At 45.8% G+C, this 27,561-nt stretch overlaps 2 protein-coding genes across 3 annotated transcripts; one reads left to right on the top strand and one right to left on the bottom strand.

Annotated features, from left to right (window-relative positions):
* Window positions 1-12,259: 12,259 nt before the first annotated feature.
* Window positions 12,260-24,314, bottom strand: CCS (copper chaperone for superoxide dismutase). Of its 2 annotated transcripts, XM_081065136.1 has the most exons (9): window positions 23,913-24,066; window positions 23,507-23,579; window positions 18,004-18,141; window positions 17,631-17,808; window positions 16,997-17,057; window positions 13,215-13,292; window positions 13,040-13,143; window positions 12,764-12,935; window positions 12,260-12,538 (listed from the first exon to the last, which is right to left on the bottom strand). In XM_081065136.1, exons 1-8 carry the CDS (start codon window positions 23,949-23,951, stop codon window positions 12,782-12,784), a joined length of 825 nt encoding a protein of 274 aa, XP_080921262.1. In that variant the 5' UTR covers window positions 23,952-24,066; the 3' UTR covers window positions 12,260-12,538; window positions 12,764-12,781. The 2 variants fall into 2 exon arrangements, with proteins under 2 accessions (XP_080921262.1, XP_080921261.1); XM_081065135.1 differs by lacking the exon at window positions 12,260-12,538 and having other exon boundaries at window positions 12,619-12,935; window positions 23,913-24,314.
* CCDC87 (coiled-coil domain containing 87) lies at window positions 24,217-26,752 on the top strand (the record flags this gene model as incomplete). Its single annotated transcript, XM_081065134.1, is given in 2 exon segments — window positions 24,217-26,727; window positions 26,729-26,752. Coding segments are annotated over 2 exon segments (2,535 nt in total).
* Window positions 26,753-27,561: the final 809 nt, after the last annotated feature.

Consider the following 27,561-nt stretch of genomic DNA (forward strand, 5'->3'; position numbering starts at 1 on the left):
TGGATCAGGGAGGCCCAGGAGAATTCAGGGGAAGTGGTCAGATTTGGAAGTAATTTGACAGTAGAGCTGCGATTGGATGTGAGTTGAGAAAGAGGAGTCAAAGATGACATCGAGCAACCAAAAGCCTGGAGCTGCCATTTATTGAGATGGGGAACATGGCAGAAGAAATAGATTTTCTGTGGAAGATCAGAAATTAAGTTTTGAACATGGTAAGTTTAAGATGCCTCTAGGTCATCCAAGTGGAGATACCACCAATGGGCAATTAGACATGTATCTGCAGTTCAGGGCAGATGCCTGGGCTGAGGATATAAATTTGGCAGTGTAAAGAGTTAATATCTGTACTGCACAAAGCACTCCTACAAATTGAATGGAAAAAAGGGTGAGTTCATTGGTCAAGGATGTGAACTGGCAATTTTATAGGAAAAGAAGTGCACATGAGCAATCAACAAGAAACTTCATTGTAATTAGGGAAATGCAATTTCCTAAGAAAATGAGAATATTTTTTTCACCCCTCAGATTTGCAAAACAATTTAAAGATTTATATCTGTTGCTGGTAAGGGTGTGAGGAAAGTATGCTCACATATTGCTGATGATAGCATGAACTCTACATCCTTCATGGGAAGTATTCTGTCAATATGGAAACTTTAAATGTGGTGAGCTTTTGATATAGTAACCCTACTGGAAATCTAGCCTACAGAAAACTCATCAATAAGGATATTGGTATAAATTTATTTATTGTAGCATTGTTTGTAAGCAGTGGAAGCAACCTGAAATGTCCATAAATAAGAGAATTAGGTACTGCCTTATGATGGAACATTATATTGCTATCAAAAATAGTTCAGAATTTATTGATATGGAAGGAGAACCATAATTTAAGAGGGGTAAAACCACAATGTGAGTGTATAATAGTACATCTTTCTAAGCTATAGGGGGAAAAACCCTCCATAGATCTGCATATGTTTTTTTAGCATAGAGAAATAACATTAATTACTTCAAGGGATGAGATGGGGAGTTAGCTTTTTTATACTTTTCCATATCATTAGACTTTTTTTTTTTAAGATTTTATTGGGGAAGAAGAACAGGGCTTTATTGGGGAACAGTGTGTACTTCCAGGGTTTTTTCCAAGTCAAGTTATTGTCCTTTCAATCTTAGTTGTGGAGGGTGCAGCTCAGCTCCAGGTCCAGTTGCCCTTGTTAGTTGCAGGGGGCGCAGCCCACTATCCCTTGCGGGAGTTGAGGAGTTGAACCCGCAACCTTGTGGTTGAGAGCCCAATGGCCCATGTGGGAATCGAACCGGCAGCCTTCAGCATTAGGAGCATGGAGCTCCAACCGCCTGAGCCACCGGACCAGCCCAATATCATCAGACTTTTAACAATGAGCATCTGACTATTTTATAATTAAAAATAAAGTACATTTTAAGGAGGAAAAGAGGGGCACCACTTTGATACTAGTCTGATATCTTCACAAATCAAAAGGGTATCTGCAGTCCATTAGCCATCCAGTAAGCATAGCCATTTAATAGGTATCATGGTGGCAGTACCACATTTGTTCCCATAATTCTAGTAAGGTTTACAGTCAGAACACTGTGCAACAGAAATATAATGTGAAACCTATATGTGCTTTAATTTTTTTGCTGTCCACTTTAAAAAATAAAAAGGTAAAATTAATTTTAATATTTAACTCAATATATCTAAACATCATGTAATCAATGAAAAAATTAATAAGACATTTTACATTCTTTTCGTTGTTCTAAGTCTTTGGAACTCATTGTGTATTGAACACTTACAGCACATCTCAACTTGGACTAGCCACGTTTCACATGTTAAGTAACCACATGTGGCTGCTATATTGGCTAATGTAGATTTAGCCTTGATAATGGCCATTGGATCCTGGAGAGACATCCTTTGGAAAAGCAGAACTTCGACACTGAGAATGCATCTGATTTTTTAAAATAACCCCATGTTATTCAGAGCCAAGTGGGAATGAGGGTGGGCAGGAAGATGAAGCTCAGAAATATCCATCAACGAATAGTTCAAAGCTGCGATTCTGAGATGAGCCAGGCCAGGCCAGCCTGGCCCAATCGCTTTACAAATGAGAGACCCATTCAGAACTGGAGAAGGGAAAGGAGTATACAACATTTTGTTTATCCATTCGTCTGACAATGGACATTTGGGTTGCTTCCACCTTTCAGTTATTGTGAATAATGCTGCTATGAATATGGGTGTTCAAGTATCTATTTGAGTCCCTGCTTTCACTTCTTTTGGGTGTATACTCAGAAGTGAAATTGCTAGGTTTTCTTTATTTTTTAAGGGGTAATATACATATAATGACAATCTATTTTTTTGTGTATAGTTCTTTCAGTTTTGACAAATGCATACAGTCACATAACAACCACTACAATCGAGATAGACAGTTCCATCAGCCTGAAAAGTTTCTTATGCTGTTCCTTTGCAGTCAACCTCTCCCTGCTCCACCCCCCATCCCTGCAAACATTGATCTGTTTTCTTTCACTATAGTTTTGTCTTTTCCAAAATGTCATATAGAGTCATACAGTATATAGATTTTTGAGTCTAGCTTCTTTCACTTAACAAAATACATCAGATATCATCAATGACCTTGCCTGGATCAATAGTTAGTTCCTTTTTATCAATGATTTACATTGTATGAATGGAACACAGTTTGTTTTTCCATTACCCAGTTAAAGGACATCTGATTGTTTCCAATGTTTGGCAGTTATGACCAAAGCTTGCAAACAGGTATTTGTGCAAACAAAAGTTTTAATTTCTCTTGGTAAATACCTATGAACCACAGGTCATTATGAGCATTAAACAAGGTACAATAAAGTGTTTAGCGCCCTATAATAAAAAGCTCAATAAATGAAGCTATTAGAAAAGTTTGCTACAGAATTCTATTAGTCAAATTCAAAGAAGCTATAGTATCCCAACTAGAATTTTATGAAGCAACTACTATCTGCCAGGCATTCTTCTGGTTTCTGAAACAATGTTCAATTACAATGATAATGTCTTGTGTGTGTTAAAAGATAAAACTAAAAATCATTGCTCTCGGTTTTCACCATACCTCATACCCACAATTGGATCCATTTCTCTGGTAATAGTCTTAGACTTTCCCTGATGCTCCATCTTTCTCCATGTGGTAGCCCAGAGACATGTGTAACTAGCCCATCATGGCTACTCAAATGGCCTTAATGGAATAAAAAGATGAACCAAATGGAAACACATTTCTAACAAAATAATACATATAATATGAAATATCTATAATGAGCTATGTCTTCTGGTCAGCTACGAATGCAGACTGTCACAGAAGCATTCCACTGGCAACTCAAATGGCACTAGTGCCATTCCCACAATAATTCCAAACCAAACAAAGAACAGGAAAATTCAGTATCTATTAAAACTGCACCAGAAATGCTTTGTCGTTTATAAGTTAAATAATTAATAAATAAACCAAATTAGGTTCTAATCGTAAATATGTTTTTCACAGCCAGGGATATCTAGTGGGACATTTGAAAGTTATGCAGAAAATAGGACAATTCTTCATTGTGACAGACTATCACGCACATTGCAGGTTGGCAAGGAACCCTAGCTTTCTCCCAATAAATGCCAGAAACACCTCCCTACCCAGTTTTGTCACAACCAGGAAAGTCTCCCTCACAAACTCCCATAAGTCCCCCCACTGAGAACCACCGATCTAAACAAAATTTTATAAGCGTAGAGTAAATTTAACTTTGGGTAACTGTGAGTTAACTTTGGGTAAAAACCAATTCCTGTAATAAAGCAATCTGATAGGAAAAGTACTTATCTCTTTACAACGAATGGAAGGAAACATTAGAAATTGTCCTGTAACTAGAGAACAGAGCTCAGTCAAATTTACTTATAAGACCTTTGCCTTCTAATTATATTAACAAACTGTGGACTGAAAAGGGTCCACATATTAAACCGGACAAGCTCAGGAAACTGAAAATAACTACATACGATGGCATGAGCATTAAAAAAAAAAAAAATTCATAACTAAGTAGGCCATGGCGGGAAGTCACATCTTTAGGAAAAAGCTTCCTTCATAAAGTTAATCTGTGCCTTTAAGTGAGGCTGTCTATTGTCTTTTTGCACCTAAAATGACATCCTTGGAATGTCAGTAATCCCTTTCTCCCGACCAGAGCAGGAAACTACAGAATCCCTCATTATTATTCTTGCCCCTTGATTAACATCTCAATGTGAACTATTAACTATCCTGTACCCACCTAAGTGAAGGAAGTACCTGTCTCTCCAATTTACTTTTATCCACTCCCAAAGATTTCCCCGCTTTGCTTTTTCCCACCCCCTTAATCTACCACCAATAGATATAATGTAACCCTCCTCTTTCGATTCTATTGTGTTTGTGCAAAAGTAATTGTGGTTTTTGCATTTATTTTTAACCTTTTAAACCGCAATTACTTTTGCACCAACCTAAGATGTATAAAATAAGCTACAAAGCACCATTTCGCAGAGCATTTTCTCAATCTGTTAACGTTTTGCTTCCCAGCAATTGTTGTCGGTTTGGTTCAAATAAACTCTTATAAGTTTTCTCTTAGGGTGGATGTTTTTCGTTGACAGAACCAAAACTTCTTTGGTTTACTAGGTCACTATAATAGGCCAAAAAAATCAGGTCCTCATCCCTGGGACCTGGAATGTTGCCTTATTTGGAAAAAGGGTCTTTGCAGATGTGATTAAGGATCTTAAAATGAGATTAACCTGAATTATTTGAATAGGCCCCAAAAGCAAGCATGCGTATCCTCAGGAGAGGGAGGCAGAGGGAGATTCAGCACAGATAAACAGAAGAGAAAGTGATGGGAAGACAGAGCGGAGAGAGATTTAAAGGTGTTGGCTTTGAAAATTGCAATGATGTGGCCACAAGCCAGATAATGCCGGCAGCCATCAGAAACTGGAAGAGGTAGGAATGGATTTTTCCTTAGAGCCTCTGGATACCACATGGCCCTGCTGACACTTCGATTTCAGCTCAGTGACACTAATTTGGGTCTTCCAGTCTCCAGAACTATGAGAGAAGAAAGTTCTGCTGTTTTAAGCCAGCCAGTTTGTGGTAATTTGATACAGCAGCCACAAGAAACTAATTCAGTCGCTAATTAGGTTTTCTTAACGCAAACTAAGGCATTTCATAGCATGGATTTACATTCTGTTCCATAGATATTCCTCCCTGATGAAGCTCAAGAGCTTTTCACTTCTCAACCCCCTTCCTTCTTGCTCTCCACCCTGTCAAGTCATGAGAGCATGTGAGGAGGAGAGGATTAGAGCTGTGGTAGCCACCCTGCAGCCAAAGGGGAGAAGGGGTGCTCAGAGCAAGGCTCAGTTCAGGGTGACACAGTATTCTGACATCATCAAGCCACTGGACCTGCTCTGAATCCTCAAACCTCTAGACTGCTTATCTAATGAGGTAATAAATGTTTTAATTGCTTTGGCTACTATTAGTCAGAACACCTGCTACTTGCACAATTCATCCTAATATTCATCCAGAATTCAACAGACAATATCAAGATTGCAAGTAAGAGGGCCGGCCTGGTGGCTCAGGTGGTTAGAGCTCCATGCTCCTAACTCCGAAGGCTGCCAGTTGGATTCCCACATGGGCCAGTGGGCTCTCAACCACAAGGTTGCCGGTTCAACTCTTCGAGTTCCACAAGGGATGGTGGACTCCGCTCCCTGCAACTAAGATTGAACACGGCACCTTGAGCTGAGCTGCCGCTGAGCTCCCAGATGGCTTAGTTGGTTGGAATGTGTCCTCTCAACAACAAGGGTACCAGTTCAACTCCCTCAATGGATGGTGAGCTGTGCCCCTTGCAACTCAAAAACGGCAACTGGACCTGGAGCTGAGCTGCGCCCTCCCCAACTAAAGATTGAAAGGACAACAATTTGACTTGGAAAAAAGGCCTGGAAGTACACACTGTTCTCCAATAAAGTCCTGTTTCCCTTCCCCAATAAAACCTTTAAAAAAAGCAAGTAAGAAGAAATAGCAATATAGGCATGCTGTCTAAAAATATGGAGGTAAATCCCAGAAGAAATGGCTAAAGGAGTTGAAAGCTGTTGCCTCTAGGAAGTGGGTTTCGGAAGAGATGGGACAGATTGTCCCATAGTACTATTTGATTTTTTCAGTTGTGTACATATATCACTTAGATAAAAATAAAATTTGAAGCACTTTGAACAATCTTAATGAAAACAACATCTATAGGATATAATGGGTATTTGAGAAAATTTTGTTTTTAATTTTTATTTTAAAGTGCTCTAAGCACATTATCAAATGAGACAAAATTGGAGAACATTTATATTCTGCTAACCTTAGGATCACAGGAACAAAGTGATCAGAACAATGTGGGGAGTTCTTATTTACACAGATTCCATCTTCTCGTGATGGCTAAGAAGCAGCAGAAAGCTTCCTAAGAAGGTCATAGTTTCTTCCTTAATACTGAACGAATGAATGAGTGAATAAATGGTAAAATAATAGTTAATGCTGGATATATGCATAAGGAAGAGTGATTATTAAACATGCCCTCACAAAGAACATAAATGTGGCGTTAATGTCTCTAACAAGGAATTTATCTATTACGTAAAGCTGTTCCTTCATGGATTTTCAGAGCCAGAAAAAGACCTGTTGTTAGAATGTCTTTAGGATTATGGCCCGAAAAAGAGGAAAGAAAAAGAAAAGCCAACTTCTAATAGATTACTTGGGTTTAATTTAATCAAACAATGATGAAAACGACAAGGGGGGGATCACCCAATTTTTATTATCCAAGTCAGGTGATAAAATTAAGAGATTATGAAAACATACCGTACAGGCTTGATTTGAATTTCAGGCTCATGGCTTGTAAAACCAATGCCATCTGTAGGATTTGGCCTTGGAGTTCCCTGTTATCACAGCAATGATAGCAGAGCAAAGACCCAGCAAGTACACTTAGACCCGCATAGGAAATATTGCCCTTAAACATGCAGCCTGAGATAAGCTGCCCCAGCCCTGGGAACTATAGAACCCCAAATCCTTTTCAGCTGAAAAAAAGGAAAGTGTTCCTTTAGTGAGTAATCTCTCTTAGTGGGTAACACTGGGAAGATTTAGAACTAAAAATAAACATGATGAAGTACATGAAACTCACAAGTGTAATACTTTTAAGTTCACAAGTAGATTTTTGTATATTTGGGGAAATCTGAATATATTTAGTAAACTACGTGTAGTGTTAAAGAAATGTTGACATAGAAAATCTGACAGATCAGTCTTGGTTTTCTAATTTAAAAAGCATAATTAAGAAATCAATGTTATAAGCCAATTACAGAAGCACAAATATTGTTTGATTCTACTTATATGAGATACCTAGAGCTGTCTACTTCATAGAGACAGATAGTAGAATGGTGGTTGCCAGGGGCTTGGGAAAAGGAAGAAAATAGGGAGTTAGTGTTTAATAGGAACAGAGTTTCAGTTTGGGAAAATGAAAAAGTTCTGGAGATGGATGGTGGTGTTGGTTGCACAGTTCTTTATGCCATAGAATGTACAGTTAAAAATGGTTAAAGTAGTAAATTTTATGTTATGTATATTTTGCCACAATAAAAAAAAAGAAATTGATTTTAGATGCTAAAGTCTACAAAGGGAACAATTCCAAGGTTATAGTGGAGAAACTCAGAAGACAACCACCTTAACCAAGTGATCTCAGTAAATCACACCAGCAATAAGACATCAAGGGGGCAAGGGGTGGCAGATGAGGGTAAAGGGGATCAAATATATGGTAATGGAAGGAGAACTGACTCTGGGTGGTGAACACACAATGGGATTTATAGATGATGTAATACAGAATTGTACACCTGAAATCTATATAACTTTACTAACAATTGTCACCCCAATAAACTTTAATTTTAAAAAAGTAATAAGACATCAACATAAGATACTGAGAAAAGCACAGCTTCACTTCTGTGGTATTCAAGCCCAAAATACATAAACTCAATCTGATCACAAGAATACGCAGTCAAATCAATTGAAAGACATTCTACAAAATACCTGATCAGTACTCATCAGAATTGTCAAGACAAGGGAGCAAAGACAAGAAAGCCTAAGGACCTATCAGATTGGAGGAGACTAGGGAGACATGACAGCTAGAAGCTATGTGCCATGCATGATTGGATCCTACAACAGAAAGACCATTAGTGGGAAAGCTGGCAAAATTCGAAGAAGGTCTGCAGTTCAGTTACTAGTGTTGTCTCAATGTTTATTAACTGGTTTGTGTGTTTTTTTCTCCTTTTTGTTCTTTTTTTGTTTCTTTTGCATTTTTGCTTGTGTTCCTTTCTTATTTTTATTTCTTTTCTATTTTTACTATTTTATTTATTTATTTTTAATTAACTGGTTTTGATAACTGCACTGCACTTTATAAATTAACATTAGGGGAGCTAGGTGAAGAGTACAGTAAATTCGCTACTGTTTTTTCTATGTAAATGGTTTTTTTAACGTTGAGAAATAATTCATATACCATAAAACTCACCCTTTTAGTGTACAATTCTGTAGCTTTTAGTATATCCATAGGGTTGTGCAACTATTAGCACTATGTAATTCTGAAACATTTTGATCATCCCAAAAAGAGACACCCTGTACTTATTAACTGTCACTCCCCATTCCCTTCTTCCCCCAGACCCTGGTGATCGCTAATCCTTATTATTATTATTATTTTTTGACCTCTAATCTTTAAGACTCTGGATTTGCCTATTTAAGATATTTCCTACAAATGGAATCAGGCAAATATATGGCTCTTGTGGCTGGTTTCTTTCACTTAGCATAATGTTTTCAAGATTCATTCACATTGCAACTTTTATTACTAATCTAAAATAACTTCAAAATAAAACATTTTTAAAAATTGATGTTAAGGTTATGGTTGTTAGCTAAAATGTATCATTTTTTAAAGTTTGTTAATGGTAGTAGAATAGTTTTACTGTATTTATACATTTAAGATTTACCAGGAAGTATGTTGGGAAGTTTACATTTAGGCCAAGCATCTGTGGTATTTAAGAAAATTAAATGTATTGCATAGACAAATACACTTAAAAGTTTGAAAGGGGGGCGGCGGCTGGTTGGCTCAATTGGTTAGAGCGCAGTGCTCATAACACCAAGATCACTGGTTCGATTCCTACATGGGCCAGTGAGCCGTGCCCTCCACAACTAGATTAGAAACGACTTGACTTGGAGCTGATGGGTCCTGGAAAAACACTGTTCCCCAATAAAATTATTTAAAAAGAACAAAAAAAGTTTGAGAGAACTTAAGTTGCAAATGGGTATGAAATTTAAGGGAGTCCAATGTATCCAACTTGAGTTATCAAAGAAAAGTTAAAGATAATAGTTCTTATTTTACCAGCTTTATAAATAGAACAATCAAATTTGTAATTTGAATTTGAAGGTTTAAGGAAAGCTAGGTTTTAAATGTATTAATTTCATAAGATTGAATAGTAGTAATCATATTATAGTTTCTTGTGGCTGCTATAACAAATTCCCACAAACTGGGTGGCTTAAACAAACAGAAATTTATTATTTCAGAGTTTTGAAGGCCAGAAGTAAAAAATTAGTAGCACTAGGCCAAAATCAAGGTGTCTTGCACCCTCCAGAGACTCTAAGGGAGAATCTGTTCCTTCCAGCTGGTTTCTGGTGGTCTTGGGGGGTCTGTGGGTACATCACTCCAACCTTCAAGGTTGGCACCATCAAATCTCTGCTGTCTTACCATGGCCTTCTCTGTGTATCTATCTAAACTCCTGCCTCCTTCTCATAAGGGTACCTGTGCCTGCATTTAGCACCCATCCATCCAGATAATCCAGGAAAATCTCCTCATCTCAAAATCTCTACCTTATTCACATCTGTAAAGACCCTTTTTCCACATAAGGTAACATTTCCAGGTTCCAGGGATTAGGACCTGATAATTTTGGGGGCTATTACCAGCCTATCACAATAATTACTTTTTTTTAAATTTTTTATTGGGGAATATTGGGGAACAGTGTGTTTTTTCCAGGACACATCAGCTCCAAGTCAAGTCATTGTCCTTCAATCTAGTTGTGGAGGGCACAGCTCAGCTCCAAGTCCAGTCACCATTTTCAATCTAGTTGCAGGGGGCACAGCCCACCATCCCAAGCAGGAATTGAACCCGCAACCTTGTTGTTTAGAGCTCCTGCTCTAACCAACTGAGCCATCTGGCCACCCCGCTGGCAGCTCATTGTCTTCAATCTAGTTGCGGAGGGCGCAGCTCACTGGCCTATGTGGGATTCCAACCGGCAACCCTGTTGTTAAGAGCTCCCGCTCTAACCAACTGAGCTAACTGCCACCCCAGTAATCACTTCTTTAAAAAAGTAATCGCTACAAGAGTCTTTTCAGTGCACCAATACCACTAATGTACATCATAATATTAATATATAGGTATGGTATTAGGTAATGATAACAATTTCCTTTTTACGTAAATTTAAAAGTGAATCAATTTAAAGAAAAGTATTTGGTAAATGGCAGTACAGGTAGTTTGTGGACATAGCAGAAGTTTCCCTGAATTTGGCAAAGATTTTCAATTGTGCTGCCTGGAGCCTCGGACTTCTGGGGAGCCCTTAGTCAAAGCTAAGCGTCTTTGGCTGCACTTCCACTCCTTTACAGATGGGGCTTCAAGATGCCTGAACAGTGTTTTGTGATTCAAAACAAAGTTTGAAAACCACACAGCTAAGAATTTAGAAGAAAGAAAAGCTAATGGGGATGTTGATTCCTTAAAAGTCGAAACAGAGTGGTAGGGGATGGTGAGCAGTTTGGCCCTGAAAGGGTTAAATCCAGCTATAATTCCAAAAGGAAAGTGAGAACAGGTCAGGGGTTGGCTGTGACAGAGACCAAGAGGAGTTCCTGCAGTGATCCTGCCTTGGACAAATCAGCCTGGGTCCCAGGCTTAAAAGGATTTGGTTCCCCAGGAACTCGGGGGATCTAGAAAGCAACCAGCATAGGTGTGGCAAGAAAGAGCAGGGTCCATCCAAGGGCTGGGCCTACAGGCATGGCTGGCAATCTTGAGGGGGAACCAGGCAGGACCTGGAGAACGGGAGCAGAGCCAGGCGCACCTAAGCCAAGGCCAACTGAACTGTAAAACCACCCACCTGGTTCCAAGCAGGCAGCAGAAGGGGCAAAGTTTACACTCTGACAGCCCGCTGTGTCGTAAGAGCAGCTTTGTCACGAATGAGCGAGCTTGGGACAGTCCAGTGCGGGTAGAGGTGGGGGCACAGCAGATGAGTAGGGAGGCCCAGAATCCCCGGCCCGCACACTAGTCCTTGGATATGGGCCATCTCTGTGAGAGGGGAGCCTGGCTGGGGCTGCCTCCAGGGCCCCGTTTGGCCTCAAAAGCACAATCACTGCTCCCTTACTTACTATGCCAGGCCCTGTGCCAAGCACTTCACTTATTAACTAAGAATCTTTTACTTCTGAGTAAAGAAATCAACGCAAGCCAGATTCACTTTTTCTTAAAAGGGTGCATGTGCATGGGCGGCTCCTGGCCCACAGGGCAGGGGGGAGCTGGCCTCAGGAAAAGCCCACAGTGGGGACTCTGGAGCAATGGTCCAGCATCTCTTAAGTTCTCCCTGTGCATATGTTTCTCTCCTCCTCATCCTCCACAGCTTTTTCTGATACTCAGTCGATAAGGCAGGGAGAAGAGGCCACCCACGGTTCCCATATTCCCATGACAGATGCAGACACAGACACTAAAGTTGGATCTGCTCTGATTTCTCAGGGAAAGCAAGGCCCTGCATGGGTCAGGTGTCCATTTTGGTTCCTACTGGCCATAGAGAAGGGAGAGGGGCAGGCCACAGACAGAGATATGCCTGCTGTGGCCCTCCACTGTGATCTTGAGGAGGAAGACGCAGCCCTCAGGAGGTACCACGTCAGACAATAAGTTTGGGAACTTATTGCAACAATGTTACTAACATTTTTTGATACCAGAGGGATTAGTTGTTATGAATTTGTACCAACTGGACAAACAGTTAACCAAGTTTCCTATCTGGAAGTGCTGAAAAGGCTGCATGAAAAAATTAGACGAAAACGACCTGAAGTTTACTTTTCACCAACAATTCATGGCTCTTGCGTCAGGACAATGCACCAGCTCACACGGCACTGTCTGTGAGGGAGTTTTTAGCCAGGAAACAAATAACTGTATTGGAACACCCTCCCTACTCACCTGATCTGGCCCCCAGTGACTGCTTTCTTTACCCAAAGATAAAGGAAATATTGAAAGGAAGATATTTTAATGACATTCAGGACATCAAGGGTAATATGATGACAGCTCTGATGGTCATTCCAGAAAAAGTTCCAAAATTGCATTGAAGGGTGGACTAGGCACTGGCGTCGGTGCACACCTTCCCAAGGGGAGGATTTCGAAGGTGACCATAGTGATATTCAGCAGTGAGGTATGGAGCACTTTTTCCAGAATGAGTTTGTGAACTGAATTGTCAGACCTCATATGTGGATTTGAATCCAGTTTTGTTTGGCTCCAAAGCTAAGAGCTGGCCCTGAAAGGGGAAGGCAGAGGCAGAGGGACTGTGTTCACTAAGCCCATTAAGGGACATGGGGACACAAACAAAACACAAAGTTCATATGAAAATAACTTTAATTAGCCAAGGGAGCATCACAGCTCCCTGCACACCCGGAACCTTAGTTCTTGGACTGGGCAAGCAGGGCCTCCCCCTCCTCCCACCGGAAGTGGACAGCATGCAGGTGGGAAGACAGTAACAGACCCAAAGCTCAGGCCGTGCTCAGAGGTGGGCAGGGGGCTGGGCCGGCTCCTTTCGTCCATTACCGGCGATGGGCCGGCCTCGCTCCTCCCAGATGGTGAGGCCATCGCAGGAGCAGATCTCCTTGGGATTCTGGAAAAGGCCGGCGGAGCGTGCAATGATGCCACAGGCCAACCTGCAGAGAATGTGTGGTCATGAGTGGGCACCTCTGGGCCCCTCCAGGGTTGCACATGTATGGCAGGCAGAGCACAGCCTCCTGCGGGGGGCGACACTACCCACCTCTTTCCTGAGTTCCCCGTGATCTTGGATAAGGGATGGCCGCCCCGGCCCAGGTCGTCTTCACCCTCATCGATGACCACACTTCGGCCAATCACATCCCACACCTTTGAGGGGAGACAGTGGCCTCAGACAGTGGACCTGTGAGGAAAGGTCCCCACTTTCTTTTCCACCATACCTTTAACTGCTCATCCTCTATCCGAAAGATGGCTCGGCCGTCAGCATCAGCGTGGACGTTCCCCAGGTCTCCCCGATGCTGCAATGAGACCCAGGGGAAGGAGCACTCAGGGCACAGCTGCTAGCTTCCGGCTCCCCAGTAGCTGATTCCCCTCCGAAAAGTACCAGTGTCCTCCTGTGGGTACAGTCAGGTAGGATGAAGGGACTGACTGCCCCGGACATAAGGAAGGCAATTGGACACTCCCTCCTTGGAACTGAATTCCTGGGCAGAATGACAGCACACTGAAAATAGCCAGTGATCCCATCCAAGGAAGTCAGGTACGGAGGGCCAGACTGTTCTGCCTAGGAAGCCGTTGCCCAGCCTTTTATCCCAGCCTCAGAAGCCTGCCCGATTCCTGCTTCTTTCCATGCCCGGTTCTCCAGCCTCCTGATGATTCTGTGAGCTAGGCAGTCTGCAATTTCCATGGGCTTAAGTTAGCCAAGCTTGGCTTCTTGATCAGCCAAAGCAGCCAGCATCCTTTCCCTGACATCCAGCCTCCAGGAACAGAGAGAAAAAACACAAGGAGCAAAGGGCCTGTCCTGCTCCCCCCAGAAGCTGGCTCTTCCCACCTTCTCCTTTGAAGGTAATAAAAATGTCATAACATATCTACTGAGCACCTCCTACATCAGACACCCTCTGCCAGGCATGGGAGTTACATATGCGGTCACCACCCTCAAGGGGTTTGTACTTTGGTGGGAGCCAGATGTGGAACAGACGAGTGATTATGACACACAGAGTTAGTACAATAGAGAGTGTGTATTCTGGTGACAAGACCTTACTGGTGAGTCACAGAGACTCACATCTGTGCAAATAAATTGTCCCCAACCTGACACTTTGGGCAGAAGCAAGTGCCGGTGCCAATGTGGGCTGGTACACAAGGCATGGCTGCAAAGTGGTCACAAAGCACGTCACTATAGGTGGGTCTGATAAGCAGCAAGAAGAGCCACTTCTGCTTTATCCTGCTTTCCAGAGAGACACCTGCTGCTTATGCCAGGTGCTTTTTGTTATGCCCCATGTTGGGGCTTTTATAGTAGAAAGGTCAAGGAGGGGGAGGTGACGACAGAGCCTGGGGGAATGTTTTCAGGACTGGGCTGAGGGGGGCAGCAGCAAAGGGTCAGGAGAGGTAGTTTTTCCAGTCCCTCCCCTATGGGGTGGCCTTGATGTCACACCAAGCAGCCAGGCAGGTCCTCTACCCTCAGCACTGGGGAGCCAAGAAGGGTTTCAGGCAGGGGCATGACTTGGTGACCCCAAGAGAAGAGAAAGGACTGGAGGGGCACAAGGAGAGAAGGGAACAAAGCTGAGACCAGTTAGGAGAAGTGCAAAAGGACAACCAGGCTTGGATGTAAATTCCCACATTGAACTCATTTCCATCTGGCCCAAACCAGATACTGAAATCCACAAGGAACTTGCCAGTCATCGTGGCAGCCGTGGCCTTGTAGCCCTTGCTCTATCTTCCTCTGTCTACACCAAGGGCTTTGTAGAGCAACTGGCTCCAGCCCCTTCTGATTCCCAGCCCTGAGAGGGGCCCCGGCCAGGGCACAGGTCACGAGGTGGTCCCTTGCCCTTCAGAAACCTCCACTTCATAAGAGACACGGGAGTCTGCCAGTTCCCAGATGCTCCTTGCTGATTCACTCCTCGAGGGCTGTGCCTGTGGTGTTTCCTCTGCTGGGCCCGCCATTCCCACTCTCCCATTCTTCACCTGCCTAATTCCTGCTCAGCACCTTTCAAGGCTCAGGGAGAAACTGCACCTCCCTGGATTCACACGTTTGTGTACTTCCCCCCCACACACCCACCTCCGGCTAAGTGTGGGCTAGAACCAGTGACACTTCCAAGATTAGGTTCCAAAAAGAGTGTGGCTTCAGTCTTGGGTGCCCTCTCGTTCTCTCACTCACTTGTTCTGAGGGAAGCCAGCTGCTGTGTTGCCTGCTGCCCACGTGGCAAAGGACTGATGTCTCTGGCCAACAGCCAAGGAGGCCCCGAGGTCTGGCAACAGCAACACGAGTAAGCGTGGGAGCAGGTCCTTTCCACCTCGAGCCTTGAGCTGGCTGCAGCCCCAGCCAACACCTTGACTGCAGCCTGTGAGAGACCCTAAGCCCGCGGCCCCAGCTAAACTACACCCAAAGAAACTGTGAGATGATAAATGCTTGTTATTTTAACCTCTACATCTGGAGTGATTGGATTCCCAGCAATAGTAACCGGTACACTGAACACAAGCATGGCACCATACAACGGACTCAACAGAAAGGCTTCTCCCACTTTGGGGGGAAAGGAGTAAAAACTTTCGACCATGAGAAATGTGACAGAGCTGTCAAAAGTCCAACAAATCAGTTACATGAATTTAGAAACACACACTGTGTGTTCATTTGTTTTGTGGTAGAAGGTTGCAAACTTTCATCAAGATAGAAAACAAAAACCAAGGAAGTCTGAGTCCTGGGAGGGTGTACAGAGGAGTCACCAGTTCCCAGGATCAGGACCCAGAGCCTGCCTAGGGCTGAGTCCCCAAGGAGGGGGAACACACACCAGATGGTACCCAATGTGTGACAGGGCTAAGAAACAGTACATCACCGAGGGAGGAGGCAGCCCTCCTGGCTTAAATCTAGGACAAAGTTTCTGTTTGGTGTTAATAGGCGTTTAACACCTCTTAACGTTTGCTCCTCATGTTAACAAAGATAGGAACTCAGCCCCTAGTAGGAACTCCGAGAACACTTTTGAGGCCTGCACTGACTTATTTCCACAGTGAACCTTCTATTATGCTAGAAGCACTCGTTTTCAGGGTGGCCTGTTAGCTCAGTTGGTTAGAGCGTGGTGCTGATAACACCAAGGTTGCCGGTTCGATCCCCGCATGGGCCACTGTGAGTTGGGCCCTCCTTAAGAAAATAAAAAATAAAGGAAAAGAAAAAAGAAGTACTGGTTTTCCAGTCTCTGTGGCAATATCAAATTTCTTGTTAAAAATAAATCGACCTTAATTTAAAAAAAAAAAAGGAAAAATAAATAAATAAATCGACCTTAATTACATAAAATAAGGTCTTGATTTACTTTAGAATTACGGTGGAGAAGGACTGGGGGTGTAGATAAAACAGGGCTGGCCATGAGGTGGTGATTGACGAAGACCAGTAGTGGGGACCTGGGGGTTCAGGACAATACTTTCTCTCCTTTAGAAATGTTCTGTGATGGATTAAAACACTAAAAATAACTAAATTTACCTAAGGAAAAAATTTTTAATAAAAGTCAATTTAAATCAAAACACTGAGTAACAAACAAAACAAGCAGAACTCAGGTAAGATAAAAATCATTAAGGCAGCACATGACTTGCTCCAATGGGGAAAACAATTCTCTGGTGAAAAACGAAAACTCCAGGACCAGGAATTGGAGGATGGGGAACGGCCTGTTTAGTCTGAGTAAAACTTTCATCTTCTACACAGTCACTTCTGGAAGCTCCTCCTATTGCCCGTGCCCCTGGGGCTGGATCAGGTGCTTGCTCTGGGCTCCCAGGGCCTCCTGCCAGGATAATTTCTTGTCATTGCAACTTCGGAGTACTCAGTAGTCTCCCTACCAGACTGTGAGCTCCGATGGAACAGGCCTTGATCACAGAAAGTGTAAATAAATGCTTCTAAACGAAACAAAATGAAGGGAAAAGACCCCAGTAAAAAGGAATCGCACTCAGAGGTGCCAAGAACTGCCTGCCCTTCCTCTGAGACCCTGGGCTCTCTCTCAGCCCAAGCCTCACCCCAGTGGACACTCACCCGGTCAGAGTCCTGGGGGCCCCCATGAGACGTTCCATCAGGGTTAAAGTGATCCCCACAGCTAAGAAGAAAAGGTAGCAGGTGGGAAGTGAAACCGCAGCTCACAGGCCAGGTGACCCATCCTCTTACTTTATATTTGTTTCATCCATGCACTCATTCATTCAACAAACAGTCCCTCTCTGTGCCAGGCTTTGGGTTGAGGTCACTAAAACGATCGAACACGGGTCCTACCCTCAATAAACTTCCAGGGGAGACACAGATGAGTAAACAACTAATTGTTTGACAAACACCATGACAAACACCATGCCACGGGAACTTGCCCTTCCCATGTCCAGGAGTCACCTTCCATCTCACAGGCAATAAGATAGCTATGAATGAGCAGGAGTGTCAGGGTCAGATTTTGGTTCAAATCCCCATTCTACTATTTACATGCTCTGGAGCCTTTGACAAGTCATCTAACCTCTTTGAGCCTCAGTTTCATCATCTGTAGACTGGGCCCGTGTGCATATGCCTCACAGGGTACTTTGTGGAACAGTGTGAAAGTGTGTGTCAAGGGCTGAATACAGGCCCCTGCACATAATAGGCGCACAACTAGGGGATGAGGATATTACAGGGGAGGTTACAGACGACTTACCTGTTGCAGTTCCTTGTGAGGTCCCCGAATTGATGGACATGGAGTCCGTGCGGTCCAGGCTCCAGGCCGTCAATGGTCCCCTCAATGAGGCAGTGCTCAGGGGTCAGCTGGAGGAAGCGCACCACCCCCTGCACAGGGCCATGCCCCTCCAGAATGGCCACTGCTGCCCCCAGATTCTCTGCAAGGTATTAGACACCCAGCCCCACGCCTTCATCAGCTGGGGAAGGGCATGGAGAGAGACCCACAGATCTTTTACCCTCCTCCCTCAAGTCTTCTCCAACCCAAAGTCCCCAAATCCCATGGTTAGATTTATATCAGCCCCAGGCCACCTCCCTCCCAGAGAGGCAAGGCCAAGGTCACAGTGGTTACTCACGCAAGAGGCCACTGCCCATGCCCTTGAGTACTGCCTGCCGCCCCGTGCCTTCTAAAAGGGCCTGCACCTCCTGGCTGGGCAGGGTGGTCTGCACCAGGACCATTTGGTTCTCCAATTGCACCTCCACACTCTGGACACCTGGGAGGAGAGAGGTGGCAGAGGGCAGCAGAGGGCTGGCACCCTGTGCTGGGAACAGGGAAGAGAGAAACAGACGGTGACTCCCCACCCCCATCTTTACCAACCTGCCCATGGCTGGAGGTAGGTTCGGAAGCTGCTTGCCAGCTGGGGAAGGCCCTTAACCTCTCTGAGTCTGTTTGTTTATAAATAAAGTGGGGATAATGTCACTTCACCCCCAGGACTGTTGTGAGTCCTTATTATATGCCAGGCATTATGTATAACTTTTTAAGCATAGATAATTCTTTAGAAAATGTTTTTATGAAAGTGGGTGATCAATAGCCGTGTTATTCATGATAGTCCAAAGGTGAAAACAACCCAAAGGTCCATCCACTGATGAATGGGTAAACAAAATGAGGTATTTCCATACAATGAAACACTATTTAGCCATAAAAAGGAATGAAGTACTGATAACTCTCTACAAAATGGATGAACCTTGAAAACATTATGTTACGGGAAAGCCAGTCACAAAAGACCACGTATGAGTTCAATGATGCCATTCTGGATGAAATGTGCAGAATAGGTAAATCTATAGAGACACAACGTAGATTAGGGGGTAGGGGAATAGGGGACTTGTATCCAGCTAAAGTATACAATTTCTTCATAAAGTGAAGAAATATAAAATTGATCGTGATGATGGTTATACAACTCTGAACATACTAAAAACCACTGAACTGCACACTTTAGATGTGTGAACTTTATGGTATATGAAATATATCTCAATAACATAAAGGGGACTATCGCCATCATTATGACAGCTAACATTTACCGGGCATGCACTGTGGGCTTTTTCGTACTTTACCTGTAGCAACTAATTCCATACTCAGGTAACCTTGTGAGTTGGGTACTATTAACCCCATGTAACAGGCAAGAAAACTGAGGCACAGAGAAATTAAGAAACTTGCTCAAAGTCACATTGTAGTAAAATGTGGAACGGATTCATGCCCGGCAGCCTAACTCCGGAGCCTGAGCACTTCACCTAGATGCTGCTCACCCCGAGAAGCAGCCCCCCAGGCTCCAGGCTGGGCTGGGACCCCCTCCTCTCCCCCCCTGTAGCAGTTCCCACTTCCCCACATAACTCACACTGCACTGATTACAATCCTCTGTGAGGGCAGGGGCTCTGTGTGCTCCACAAGGCTCAGGTTCAAAAGTCAGTGGGTCTCTGTGTGGCTACATACAAAGGAGCTCCCTTTGAGGTGAAAGGGAAGGGAGTGTGTAGGGCTCAGACTGTGTCCAACAGTGGAATAAAATAAAGCTAAATTAGAATGCTTCAGTTACTGAACGACATTGGGAAAAACTTTAATAACAATAAAAAGAAATATGTTTGTCACTTATTCCAAAAAAAAAAAAAAGTCAGTGGGTCTCAGTTGCCCCCCAAATGCCTAAAGTCACGTGTGTACCGAAACCACGTGATGATTCTGACACATGCTCAGCTTTGAGGAATTAGAGCCAACTCAAAGAAGGAAGAGAAGGGGCTTCCCCTTCATTCAGATATTTGGGGTGCCCGAGCCTTGTAAGAGAACTCTTGAATCCTCAGCCAGTACACAAGGGAGGGGCAGGGGGCTGTAACTACTGCTGTCAGATGGGGGTGGGGCTTCCAAGCATTGTGCGTGGGTTTGTTTCTCTGCAGGGTAAAGGGCAGCGGGGCATGGGAGGCCCAGGAGACACAGATTAAATGAGGCATTTCACACGGCTTGGAGCTAGTGCTCTGTGAAACCTTTGATCTTGCCTCATCCTTTTTCCCTCCTCCACATTCTTTCAACAAATGTGTGCTTGGCACGGAGGAGGGCAGGGTCAGGGAAAGCGCTGGTCCTCAGGGAGCACACAGGCTGTGGGAGAACTCAGAATACACTCGGGTTAACCACCAGCAGAGGAGAGAGTAACTCCCAGGGCACAGACAAGGTACCTCTGCTGTTCAGATTACTTCCTGTGCAAAGTTGGCAAAACTGGGAAACGCTACTGGGAGGAGGCAGCACCTGAGAGACAGGAATATTTGGCCTGTGGTTGGTGAGAAAGGTTTCAAGGGCTTGCTTCTGCATATCCCCTGCATCATCCATGACACTGAGCCCGGCAGAATGTGTAAGAGATCAGACAAACCCATTTCCTCCCCTGCAAGTACAGGGCAATTCTGTGAGAAGAAAACCCTCCAAAAAACCAAACGGTCTCTCACTTCAACAACGTCACATCCTGGGCCACTAGGCAGCCTGTGAAGCCTTGGAGTTCTGGGTCCACCTAGAGGTACCTCTTGATGCAAAGGGGGTGTGGGGAGGATGGCAGGGAACTCTTGTGGCCTGAGCCTGCAGGGTATGCCAAGAGCTGGGTGCTCTGCTTTACACACCAAGGGAGTGACCATGCCCTCATCTGGCAGGTGAGGAAATAAGGCTAGAGGGTTACACAACTGGCTTGAGGTCACAAAGCTTGGAAGGCAGCCTGTCCAACCCCAAGGCTGATGTTTGGGCCTCTTGCCCCAGGGAAGTAGGGTTGGACCCCAAAAGACAGACTGAGGTTCCCAGGGCTCAGATAACCATGCAGTGCAAGAGGTTTCACTTATTCATTCGATTATTCATTCATTTAACAAATGTATGCTAAGCATGTGCCACATTCCAGGCAGTGGGGATATAGCAGGGCACAAGTCAGGCGGTGTCTCTACCCTGTGAAGCAGCACACATTCAAGTACAAGGACTCAGATAGCAACTACATGCAGGAGAGAGACTCAGACAGTGAACAGTGTGATCAATGAAATGGGAACAACCGGGGGATGAGCCACTCAGGCAGACTGGTCAAGGAAGGTCTCTCGGAGCCTTTAAGCAAAGGCCTGAAGGTAGTCAGGGAAGGGCATTCCAGCAGAAGGAACAGAAGGGGCAAAGACCCTGAGGCAGGAACAACATTGATGCGTTTTAGTAAAGGCCAGTGTGGTTGAAGCTGGGAATAAAGAGAATAGTAAGATATGGAGACCAATCAAGCAAAGCCTTGTAGAAAACAGGAAAAAATCTGGATTTGAATTTTGGAGAGGCCATAGTGGACAGTGATAGAGAATGTAAGCTCTGGAGTTGAAATCCTGAGTCTGCCACATACCAGCTGTGTGACCTTAGACAAGTTACTCAACCTTTCTATTGAGTCTTCTGTTCAGTTTCTTCATCTGCAAATGGAGATAGTAATACTATAATATCTACTTCAGAGGGTTATTGAAGATCTAAATGAGTTATTTCTTGAATATTTCATATTCAAGACCTCTCTGACCCGTGAGGCTCTCTGCCCCGTGAGACTCCCAACATTTAGAACAGTGTGTGGCCCATGGGAAGCTCTCAAACATTATTACTTCTAGAGTACTTTAAGCAAGGCATCCCCATCATCTAATATATGATTTTAAAAATCACTCTCGCTTTTATATGGAAAAGCTATTAGAGGGCGCAACAGGGAGCCCAAAGATGAGGTTCTTGTGTGGGTCAGGGAGAGATGAGGTGGCTTGGATTGGTGTGAAGGCCCAAGTATGGAAAAAGAGAAGCTAGATTCTGAGTATGTTTTGGACATACAGCAGACAAAACTTGATGATGTGTTGGCTTCAGTGCAGGCGGGTTCCTGATCTGAGGTCTCCTAAGAAGAGCTGATTCTCTGCTCCTGAAGCGGGAGGCTCCAAGTGAGAAGCTCTTTGTAACTATGCACTTCCGGAATTCTGGACCTGAATCTGAACCAAGAAGAGGCTGGCTCTCCAGCTAAGCAGCAGGGCAGTTTGGCTGCTGAACCCCAGTGTGGCCAGGCCAGCCCTTGTTTAGCTCAGAGCCCAGTGAGGGAGAAAAGATAAGGCCAAAGTGAACCCCAGAGTGTGTGATAAGAGTTCAAGGAAGTGAATCTTGGGCTGGAAGGAAGCTCCTCCCACTTAAACCTACAAGGAGAGCAGAGCTCTTTCCCAAAGCCCAGGGCCTCCTGAAGAAGGCAAATCTCTCTCTCTCTCTCTCTCTCTCTCTCTCTCTCTCTCTCTCTCTCTTTCTCTCTTTCTCTCTTTCCTTCTCTCCCTCCTCCCTTCCTCTCTCTCTTCATTCTGGGAAACTACAACTTCCCTGCTCAATCCATGAAAAAGCCAAGCTGTTTCCAGTCACCTACATCAAAAACATAATCACCAGGAGTCTTTTTCTGAGCCTAAGAAACCTGCTGTGGGCTAACCACCTGCAGTGTTCAGCTGTTTGCTCTCCCAGCAAGAACTTTTTTTACCGGTAGTGAAGTGCCCAACATCCTCAAAAAGCTTTGGTCAGAACACTCCACTGTCCGTGGAATGGACAATCTCCTTAGACCCTCGCCCAAATCCCAAAACACATAGCAAATCCAGCTTTGAGATCTGGCCCCTATTGCCTCCGCCCAGCCAGATGACCATCTGTAACCCCTCCTCTCATGCTCTAAGATTTAGTGGGCTCTCACGATATGCCAAAGACTTTTCTAAAGTGCTAATTAACTCATTTACTCTTCACGTCACTCTTCTTGAATAGCTTCTACTATCATGCCGGTTTAAACACTGAAGAAACAGAGGCACCAAAAGTAAGATGCATGAGATCTCAGTGCCATTGAGTGGCAAAGAGGAGATCTGAACCCAGTCTAACTCGAGAGCACATACCCCTAACAACTATGACACACTGCTGCCTTATACAGAGCTGAGTGCCACCACTGTCCCAGCTTCAGAAGCCATCTCATCTCATCTCATCTCCTACCAGAACTGCTCTTCCATGAGCAATGCTTGTGTGCTCATATTTACCTGAGGCAGGGGCTGCGCCTGGAACATTTGTGAAGCGTTCTTCCTAAAATGCCCCCAGTATCTGGTCCATACCTGCTGAATGAACTGGATGAACGCACATTTAACAGAATCAAAAGGAAGGCAGTTCCCAGTGCCATGCTGGTGGCTCCGCCTTCTCAGATCTTTCCAATTGTGCCAGGTCATCTCCAGACCTGCTAGCTAGCTGGCTTGTAAGAGTCAGGAGCTGCCTACGATGGAACATGGCCAGCGCTGCCCTTTGCTTTGCCGAGATTATGCTGTTTCCCAAGTAAGAACAGCCTGTTTTCAAGGGATCTCCACCCTGTAGGTGGGGCTATACTCAGCCTAGCTCCTCACTCTCCAGGCGTCTGAACTTTTAAGACGCTAGGACAGACAGTTGCCGGTAGGGCAGGCTTGAGACCTGTACTCCAGCCTCTGTCTCTGGGTCTTTGTGTAAGATTCTGAGAATATCCCTTCCTCTCTCTGGGTTTCAATTTCTGCAACATGGGAGTAGGGTTGGTTTAAGAGATTTGCCTGCCTCTCCCAGAGGCCTCCGGACTGTCCACAGAAAATTTGTCTGGCTCTTACCTGCTACCCCTTGCAGGGACTTGCGCACTGCGTCCACACAGCTCTGACAGGTCATCTGCACAGCGAACTCCAGCTGCAAGGGCGGCAGGGACCCCGCGGATGAGAGCTGGGGACTCGTCTTGCGTGATCCGGTTTCACTACCTCTCCTAGGACCACCCCAAACGGATGGGGAAACGCCCCACGTGACGCTTCCTGAAGTGTCTTCTTCATTATCAATCAAGATCAGGATTGACACCCTCCTATATTAACGCCAAGGACCCTGCTACTCTAGCACCCGTGTCACGCTGGGGCTCCCGGCCGCGCCCCTGGTGCCCGCTTCTTTCCTCCCCTTCCCGAGTTAACGATCACCCCCAGGGGCTGAGTCTCTCTGCCCGGCGAGGCTCCCACACGAGGCTTCGACCCTCACCGTGCAGGCGGTCTCACGGTCCCCCGAGTCCGATGCCATCTGAGACCCAGTCACTGGCCTGAAGACCTGAATTGCTGGAGTTCTGTAGCAGAAACGCGAGCGGGGTCGCGAGGAGGGGGAGCCTCGGAAGCCAGACTTTGCCCCGCCTCCTGGTGCGCGCGCATTCAAGGCCCTGTTTCCACCTCCAACGTCCAAGGAGTAGTGAGCACCGGACGCGCAAGCGCACTCGGGCCGTCCGGCCCCTGGTTGCCTTAGTAACAGCGTCGCCGCGTCTGCGCCCATGATCCGCGCTGCCAGCGGTAAGATGGAGCCCTTTAAACCTGAACCCGAGCTCCAGCAGTTTTACCACGAGTTGCTGCGTCCGCTGTCGCTCTTCCCACGCAGGGCGACACGCCCAGAGTCTCAGAAGCCCCTCCCGCAGGAGGTCCCTATGCTACTGCCCTTGCCCGTCTCGCGGCTGACCGTGGCATCACTGTGCCACCAGGTGGCCAAGCGGCTGGCCCTCAGCGGGCTGGCAGAGCGGATGCCTCCCGAGGGCCGACTCCGTTTCACAGAGGTCATCCTGAACGAGCTGAAGTGCAGCTGGCGGGAGCCTCCCGCTGAACCCAGTTTGAGCCACTTGGACAACCAGAGGCTGCGAAAGCGGCTCCTGGTCTACGTCCTGCTCAGCTGTGAGCACCTCTTCTTACGCTACCTGCACCTGCTGAAGACCATGTCGACCTCCTCAGATGTCTTCACAGAATCAGCCACGCTCACTCGTTTGGCCGCCAGCCTCGCCAGGGACTGCACAGTCTTCCTCACCAGCCCCAAGGTCTACCGTGGCTTGCTCTCCGACTTCCGCGCCCTACTGAAGGTAGAGCAGACCCAGGACAGCATATACAAACTGCGCTCCTTCGGGCCCCCAGGGGCTTTTAAACCATGGCCTCACAGCATCGACTTTGCCCAAGGGTCAGGCTGCACCCTCAATCTGAACTACCTCATCCAACTCAGCCGCCCCCCAGAATTTTTCAGTGAGCCTGAACCGGATCCAGTGAAGGAATTGAAATCCATCCCGCACCTGAAGAGGAGAAAGCCTCTCCTCTGGCTGCCCGCCATGCAAAGGAAGGAAGAAAGCAGCTTCAGTTCCTCACAGATTATGTCACTGCCCAGATACTCTGTGGCTCCCACCAGCGAGTCTTCCCCCACCCCGCATTTGTCTCTCTACTCCCATCTCCAGAAGGGCCAGTCCATGCCCTCTCTGCGTGAGGGCTGGAAGCTAGCAGATGAGTTGGGCCTTCCTCCACTCCAGCCTCGTCCCTTAACCCCGCTGGTCCTGGTTACAGAAAGCAAACCAGAGGTGGCAGGGAACACAGTAGCTGAGGACCTGAAGCAGATAGTGAAGAACATGAAATTGGAGTGGACTCGCTACTCATTGCTGGACTCAAGCCTGCCCCTGCTCCTGGGGGCCCTGACCCACTGCCCACCTGCAACACATCGCATGGAAGAGCTGCAGAGAATGCTAAAGGAGGAACAAGAAACCTCTGGACAGTGGGGCCCCAAGTCCCCCCAACCCCTTCCACTTTATCCACAGCCAGTGACTGTTACTTTGAAGCTAAGAAATCAGGTGGTGGTCCAGGCAGCTAGTGTACAGGTCTCTGAGAGAAAGTTTTTGGATTCCGTCCACATTGAGGGGACCGAAGTCCTATACAACCACCTGACTGGTGAACTGGAATCCAAACTTATCGAGGACATGGATATTGATCACTTTGTCGGTAATAGCATCAGGGAAGTCTACAAGGAGTTGATGAGCCGTGTCTCTCTTGACCACTTCTCTTTTGACCAGGGACCCATGATTGAGCGTGCAGCCAATAAAGATTGGTCGAAGTTCCTGACCTCAGCCTTTCTACGTCAAGAAAAACAGTATTGTGTCATCAACCCCAAGCTGGTTGGACTTTATACCCAGAGAGCAAACACTTTGCAGTCCAACATGGATAGAACACCTTCGCTCGCATCACCCCAAACAAGCAAAGGCTGGGAGAGGAAGGCAAGTAAGGCCTTGTGGACGAAGTGGGGGAAGACCTCCTTGTCCGTGGAGGACTACTTCAAATACCTCACCAACCAGGAGACAGATTTCCTCCATGTCATCTTCCAAATGTTTGAAGAGGAGGTTCCTGTGGAGATCGTGGCCCCCGTCAGAGAGTCCTTAAAGATTCAGCACCCACCTCCCTTGCTAGAAGATGAAGAGCCAGACTTTGTGCCAGGAGAGTGGGATTGGAACACGGTACTGGAGCACAGGCTAGAAACTAAAGGGACCAACCTCCTGGAAGAACCCCACAAAATCCAGAGCCTGCAGAAGCGTCTGGAGCGGTTGTGGTCCATGCTTGAGGTCCCCCACAAGGACCGGCTGGACATGGCCATCAAGTACAGCTCCAATGCCCGTCTGAGGCAGCTACCTTCATTGGTGAGTGCCTGGGAGAGGGCCCTGCAGCCCATTCAGCTTAGGGAGATGTTGCTGGGGAAACTGGAGTGGTTCGAGCGACAGGCCTCTGACCCCAACCGTTTCTTCCAAAAGACTGGCATGGGTCTGAGTCGCTTCCTGGAAGAGAATCAAATCCGCAACCATCTACACAAGAAGCTTAGTCTAATGGAGGCTCCTTTGGCTTCACTTCTGGAGGAGATTGAGTTAATCTTCAGCGATCCAGTGACCTTCAAGGGGCGGCGCTACCTGGACAAGATGAAGCGCGACAAAGTGGAGATGCTGTACTGGCTGCAGCAGCGGCGACGGGCACGCCACCTGGTCCGGGCCCAGAAGGCTTCCCAGCAGTCAGTGGTGTTCAAGAGGCTCAGCAGCCAGCCTTTAATAGCCCCTGGGAATAGTCCCCTTACCCTCTGACCAGGCCAAGTGTCCTCACATCCCTCCCTCACCCTCCAACACCCAGCAGCTCATCCAGATCTCTTGATTGCTTTGGAAGAAGAAATAACTGGGAGTGTACACTTCAGATCACTGTGCTTCCAACTACCAAGGGACTGAGATTAACACTTTATTTTGACAATGAAATTCTCATAAAAGAACCCCCAAGCCCAGTATTCCCATTTATGTCAAGCTAAGCACAATACAGTCAAAATCTCATATATCAAAAGAACTGAGACCATCCCTTGGAGTTTATTATAGTGGGAAATATCAGACAGAGGCACACCATCACCTTTGGAATACCTTGGCATTTCTATTACGCTACATTAAAGCGGCTGATAGGCTCTGTGGCATAATGGTTAACAGCGAGGGCTCTGGAGTAGTAGATGTGGGTTTAAATCCTGGCTGTGTGACCCTGGGCCAATTACTTATCTGTTCTGCACCTGGGCCATCATATGTCAAATGAAGGGTTTGGGTCCAGGTTGTCACTTCTTCCAGTTCTAGCATACTATTGATAGAGCTAAAAATTTTTATTAAATTTTTACCAATTAATACAAGCACATGGTCCAAAGCACGCAAGGGTATGTACTGAAAAGTAAGTCTTCTTTCTAACCCTACCTCCAGTATCTCAGTTCCCCTTCCTGGGGGTAACAACTGTTACCAGCTTCTTGTGTATCTTTCCCGTATTCAGCAAATAATTGTTGAGTACCTACTAGGTAGTTTATGGCTGGTCTATCTCACGAACAAAACAAAGACCTC

Source organism: Rhinolophus hipposideros (assembly GCF_964194185.1).
Source record: "Rhinolophus hipposideros genome assembly, chromosome: 10".
Classification (NCBI taxonomy): Eukaryota; Metazoa; Chordata; class Mammalia; order Chiroptera; family Rhinolophidae; genus Rhinolophus; species Rhinolophus hipposideros.

Coding starts and splice junctions, on each gene's coding strand:
- CCS (XM_081065135.1), bottom strand. CDS start 24,194: ATGGGCGCAGACGCGGCGACGCTGTTACTAAGGCAACCAGGGGCCGGA. Junction 17,809..18,003: donor CATGGGCAGTGGCCTCTTGC/GTGAGTAACCAC, acceptor AATACCTTGCAG/AGAATCTGGGGGCAGCAGTG. Junction 17,058..17,630: donor CTCACAAGGAACTGCAACAG/GTAAGTCGTCTG, acceptor TTTTCTTCTTAG/CTGTGGGGATCACTTTAACC.